Source organism: Manis pentadactyla, chromosome 8, assembly GCF_030020395.1.
Source record: "Manis pentadactyla isolate mManPen7 chromosome 8, mManPen7.hap1, whole genome shotgun sequence".
Lineage (NCBI taxonomy): Eukaryota > Metazoa > Chordata > Mammalia > Pholidota > Manidae > Manis > Manis pentadactyla.
Genome location: NC_080026.1, coordinates 140,323,373 through 140,329,372, shown reverse-complemented (window position 1 = coordinate 140,329,372; position 6,000 = coordinate 140,323,373). Strand labels below are relative to the sequence as shown.

General features: G+C 60.6%; 1 protein-coding gene across 1 annotated transcript in view; it reads right to left on the bottom strand.

The window, feature by feature from the left end:
• Window positions 1-323: 323 nt before the first annotated feature.
• ADGRA1 (adhesion G protein-coupled receptor A1) overlaps window positions 324-6,000 on the bottom strand; it is a 32,439-nt gene continuing 26,762 nt past the window's right edge. Inside the window, exons 6-7 of the mRNA XM_036923311.2 lie at window positions 3,860-3,958; window positions 324-3,040 (exon numbers count right to left, since the gene is read on the bottom strand). Of these exons, the coding sequence (XP_036779206.2) occupies window positions 1,840-3,040; window positions 3,860-3,958 (1,300 nt within the window). The 3' untranslated portion in view covers window positions 324-1,839. The remainder of the gene's footprint in view (window positions 3,041-3,859; window positions 3,959-6,000) is intronic.

The following is a 6,000-nucleotide window of genomic DNA, read 5'->3' as shown; positions in this document are numbered from 1 at the left end:
ACCCCCACAACCAACACACAGCACTCACGCATGCTTGTCTACACACACCCAGAATCCCTATAGTCTCAGGCACACCTACAGAATGCACACGTGCACACATGTGAGCGTGCTCATGCATGTCCTCATGCTCACACGTGACTCACACATGGGGGAAGCAGCAGCTGTTAGACCCATCGTGTGCTGCTGGGACTTGATCCATGTGCTGTGCTCCTACACGGTCATGCTCGGGCTTTTATACTCCAAAAACGTTGCATGCAGATGGAACACAGCCCGCCACTGCTCCCAGGTGGACGCAGAGGCTGAATCAATGCTGAGATGCGAGGTTTAATATTTAATATGAGTTTCTTTGGTTTGAGTGATGAAGTGCAGGCCCTGCCAGGGCAGAAAGGATGGTGGGTGCCCCCCATGGGGCTGGAGGCCAGAGAGGAGTAGCCCCACCTACCCTGGAGCCCCAGGGCACGGAGCAGATGCCATTAACCAGCCTCACAAAGGGGGGAAAGTGTAAAATACTGTATTTGTCAGATGGTCTGCATCTACAGCGTGTACACAGCACAGTGAGGGCCTCTGGCTTGTCTCCATGATGGAGGCCAGTGAGCAGGCTGGACTGTGGGGCTGGCTGCCCGTCGGGTGACCTGTGAGGACACGTGGGTTTGTGGTAGGCCCAGGACACTGAGGTCGCACCACCACCATCAGGCTTATGCGAGTCCGGAAAGTGCTGCTGCTCGTGCTCAGATACTGAGTGTCAGCCCTGGGGACCCCGACACCCCTCTCTTCCCGGGTGGGTGCCAGGAAGGCCAGGCCCCTGCACCCAGGGCAGAGCACCCACCAATCCGTGCGGATGGCTGTGCAGCCCAGGAAGCCTGGTGTTCGGGCTGTGTGCAGTAAGGTGTGTGGGTGCCTGTGTGCAGATGTGACACACGTGTGCATGCATGTAGCATGTGCACACACGTGCGTGGTGTGGTGTGCATGTTTCTGCACATGTGCCACAGACCTGGGAGGCGGGGTGGGCCGTGCAGTCTCACACATGCATTCCTCCAGGAGCCTAGACCTCTGCCCCAGGGGTCTGGGCCTTCCTGTGGACATGCCACTTGCTTTCATGGAAGGCACGCCATCCTGACTCAGGGCTTTGTGCCCAAATGTCCACGGGCTTGCCAGTCCCCTCTTTTGTTGTCCCCAAACCCCCATGTCAGGGGATCCAGTCCTGACAGTGGCTGGCTTTGGACATTAAGTCTCCATTGAAAGACATTTGGGCCTTTCCAGAGGCTGGGCCCTTGGAGACCCTGTCAGCCCCTAGTCACGGCTGCTCCCCCCTCCCTCATGCTCCTAGATGGTGGCTGCATCCTTAGCACCCTTAGCTCTCAGGCCTGGGGGGCCGGGGCTGCAGGTGGAGACCCTGTCGTGGGTCCCCGTGTCTCAGACACAGAGATGGTGGAGGGGACGCCCAGATCAGAGCGCCCTGGACTGGCCAGCAGACTGCCACCTAAGGAACAAAACTTAACAAAATGTACACTTGAAACACTAGGACCTTGGGTGGTGTGTGCTGTGGCCAGGCGGGTGTCCCCGGGTAGAAGCCCTGCTCTGTTTCTGGGTGGCCCTGGGGCGGGGGAGTAAGGGGGCCGGGCGCCATGGTGACTGTGATGTGGACGGCTTGCCGACCTTGTCTGACCTTAGGATTCGCCAACACATGTGGCCTAACGCATCGCCTTGCTTGGGGCCTTCACGTGGGGCCAGGGGGTGTGAGCCGCCTCCGAGTCTCGGTGCTCCGTGACCAGCTGGCCTCGTGCGGCAGACGCTCTCTGCTCTGAGGCGAGCCCTGGGGCGGTGGCCAGCGGTCGCCAGCTATACAGTGGTCTCGTTCTTCCAGGGCCCTGTTCGGATGCTGTAGGGCACAGCCTCACATGCGCTGCCCTTAGGCAGCCCGTTTTGGCCAGGGCCACTGAAGGGCAGGGACTGTGTCCTCCCGAGCATCTCGAAGTGGGCAGGGCCCAGGGCCACCTCCCTGCTGGGTGGTGGGGGACAGCCATAGAGCGTGGGGCTGGCCTCACCGCCCTCAGGCTGGCTGACCAAGGGGAAGGGGTCACTCTGGGCACAGCAGGCCAGCGTGTGCAATCCCACTGGGCCCTCAAGCGAGCTGGGGGGACTGTCTGTGCGTGAGCTGCGGGGGCTGCCGTCCAGGCTGGACGGGATATGGTAGGCATACTCCTGCTCGGCCGTGGCTGCCCGGTGCCGGCTGAAGTAGTGAGGCTTGGCTCTGCCCTGGAGAGCCCCGTGGAGGTGTGGGTCATGCGCGAAGGCGTCCTCCTCATGTACATGGATGTGGGCTGCACCCTCCATCAGCTGCTCACAGTGCATCTTGGCGCAGCACGGTGTGGCCGGTGGCAGGCAGCTGACGTGGCTCTGGGCGGCCTGGAGGTTGGTCATCTTGCAGTGGCTGGCGGGCAGGTGGCCGAAGCCCCACAGCTTGCTGGGACATGGTGAGTCCCGCAGGCAGGCCGCATGTCCCAGCGCGTCCCCATTGGCGTTGAGTGCGGGGTGGGCACTGAGCTCCGTGGCCCGGGTGTGCCCGCGGGAGGGGCAGCACGACCACCAGCACTGCCACACATCGTCCCTCTTGGCACAGTGGTGAATGAGCACGAAGAGGCCCAGCGTCACGCAGAAGGCGCCGTACAGGCAGCTGAAGACCATGTCCAGGAAGGGGCCCTGCGATACGGCCAGGGCCCCGAAGGCCCAGGTGGCCGTGAACAGGAGCAGCGTGAAGGTGGCGGCCTGCAGCTGGGCCTTGAGCGAGTGCTCGTTCTGTAGCAGCGAGGCACCCAGGGGGCTGCTGGTGGGCAGCTTGCCGGGCCTGGCTTGGGGGCTGGGGCCCGCCTCGAGCTCCGCCAGCCGCTGCTCCTCCGCCCGCTCGCTGAGCTCGTACCTGCGCTCGGGGTGGTGCTGCAGCTGGATGTAGGCGCCAAGGAAGTGCAGGCAGGTGACCAGGGTGACGAAGGCCGCCGGCCCGTAGAACGCGCCCAGGCTGGGCTCCCAGGCCATCCAGCAGCTGCGGGACAACGGGCGTCAGAGGGGTCTCTGGGGGCAGGTGCTCGGCCAGGCCCAGCTCCACGCCCTCCTGGGCTCACGGGACGGGGCTGTTTTCCATGGTGGGTGCATGCAGCTGTGTGGTGAGGACAGCCCTGGGGCGGCAGAGGGGCGTAGGGCAGAGCCAGCCGCCCTGCAGCCTCGGGGTGCTGGACAGCGTGCATGGGCGTCTGGGGTGGGCGCCCAGGCGGGACCAGGCCTGTGCTCAGGCCACGTGCCGGCCTTTGCTGCTGCCTCCCCTCCTCAGCAGGACCGTGGCCAGGGACCCAGCTCCAGAGCCTGACTCCCAGGTCTCTGTGGGGCTTGGCCTTTCTTTTGGGGGTGACTGAGGGAGGAGAGAGGACTGTGGGAGGCTGGGGCGGGGCTTGGCTCGAGGGTCCTGAGGGTCTGCTGCAGGCTGGCTGTGACCTGTCCCTCTGCACGGCTGGCGTCTGCACTTGAGCCGGCCTCGGCAGGCCCACCCTACCCTTGTTTGTCCTCTGGACCCTGCCTGACTCAGGAAAACCAGCCGTGGTGCCCATGGAGAGGCCAGGAGGGAGACCAAGTCTGAGAGAGGAGGCCAGCCTAGGGGACCAGGCCTCACTGCTCTCACTGTCGGCTTGGGGATGCCTGGGGACAGTCACTGAGTGGCTCCTGGACCCCTGCCCCCAACGGGTCTCAGCTGCTCCAGTCTATCCTCTAAGAGTGGCTGTGATGGGCAGAGGGTGGCACCACTAGCAAGGGTCTGGGCATGGGGAAGCCCTGGGGGTGGCCAGGAGCCCCCTTGGCACCCGGTACTCACTATGCTGAGTCCTCATCCTCCGCCCCATAATTCCCGATGTCCGTGGCAGCTGTGACCCCGCAGATGATGAAAGGAACGCCTCCACAGATGAGGTAGGACCTGTCGGGAGCAGAAGCTGCTCGCTGCCCTTTGAGACCCACCTGGGTCCCAAGGACGGCACCACCTTTATAGCGTTCTGGGAACCAAGGAGCACCCCCTGCAGCTGCCCTGCTGGTCCTCTCCACCCCGGGTCCCGCTCTGCGGGGCCCACACGAGGGGCAGGCGGGGGTTCATGCAGCAAGAGTGACCCAAGCAGCACGATGCCCTGGGTGGACGTGGATGGCTGAGGACAGGGCGGCGGGGCCACTTGCACAGGGGACAGGATGCCAGCTGGGACACTGGCCCAGGCCCCCTCAGGGTGGAGGGGCTCGTCCTGCCGGGCACTGGCAGCTCTCCGCTGAGCTTCCCTCTGGGTCACGCCTTTCAGGTGGGCCGTGTTTAGAAGCTGGGGGCTGCCTGGCTGCTGGGGGCAGGAGCAGATGTTGACCCCTCCCTGCCTGGGCAGCACTGACTTCTCATGCATGCAGCCTCAGCCACCAGCTCCACTGGGAGTGTCCTTGTGCCGGCCCACTGACGCGGAGACCAGGAGCTGTCAAGAGCATGTGCCACATCCAGCCGGCTGGGGAAGGGCACTGGGGGGGGGCGGGGAGGGCTGGGCGGTGGGCTCTAGGGGGGTGGGTGCCTGGCAGCCTCTCGGGGGGTTGGGAGGGGGTTGCTGTCCTCCAGTATGTTGTGGTCAACACTACGGCTCCACGTCCCCAGGGGGAGTGAGCAGGGCCCAGGTGTGCAGGATGACCCTGCTGTGGTCACTCCCAGTGACCCTTGGGGCTCTGTGCCTCCCTTCATTGTCGGGGAGAGAACATACTCGTCAAAAGAAAGGACAAAGATGTTTTCTGACAAAAATAAAGAGAATTTGCTATCAGCCCACTGGGCTTGGAGAGTGGCTGGGGGTGTCCTTGAGGCTGAGGGGCTGTTGTACGGGGCGGGGCTCAGAGGGACAAGCAAGTCTGGACGCCTGAACACTGGGGTGCATACTCAAGGTTTTGCTGTCCCTCAATTTCTTTAAAATACATGTGACTGTTTAAAGCAAGAATTTCAACACTGCTGGAGGCGCTTGTAGTGTGTAAGGGCTGTGGACACGGGTCTTCAGCCTAAGAATGGTGGTGGGCAGGTGGGCCATTTGAGCTTTCTATATGTATTTTACACGAAATAGTACAATTTCCACACTAGAACAACTGTCAAGAGGCTGTGGCTTTAATCCCTATGGCAACCATGAAAAATTAATAGGCAAAAGCTAATAGATAAATTGAAATGAAATTTAAAAATTTTTAAATAATCAAAAGAAGGAAATAAAAGAATAAAGAAGGAACAGAAGAAAAAAAGAAGTGAGAACAGGTAGTGGAAACCTGAGTCCAACCACCATGAAGCCCACCGAACATGCCCACAAGGGCACAGATGGTCAGCGCAGCGAACGGCCGAGCATGGCCAGCAGCATGCTGTCCACTGGGCTGGACGTTCATGGACAGAGAAGGCTGTGTTGGGACTGACAGACGGACGCAAGAGGAAGAGGGAGAGGGGCGTCTCGCGAGGACGCCAGGGTTGGCTCACAGGGAGGCGTCGGCCCTGATGTGTGACGCCAAAGGCCCAAAACACGGGAAGCAAAAGTGAACAAAGTTAAAGGGAGAAACAGACACCTCCAAAGTCACAGCTGGCATTTTAACTCCCCTTTCTCGGCAACTGATAGAACCACCAGGCAAAAGTCAGCGAAGGGCCAGAACACTGGACGAGGACGTCCCTTTGCCTGGGTGACCCTTCCAGGACATCACACCCCGCAGTTGCCCATCTGGGGCACGTGGTTCATTCGTCCTGAGGGAGGACGGGGCTCCGTAAAACAAGTCTCCAACATTTGGCAAGGATTGAAATCATACATGGTATATTCTCCTACTGCATGAAATTAGACTGGAAATTAGTAACAGAAAGATAATTATGAAACCCACAAATATCTGGAAATGAAACAACACACTTCTAAATAATTCATGTATCCAAGAAGAAATCACAAGGGAATTTAGAAAATGCTTTAAACAGGATGAGAAAGAAGATGC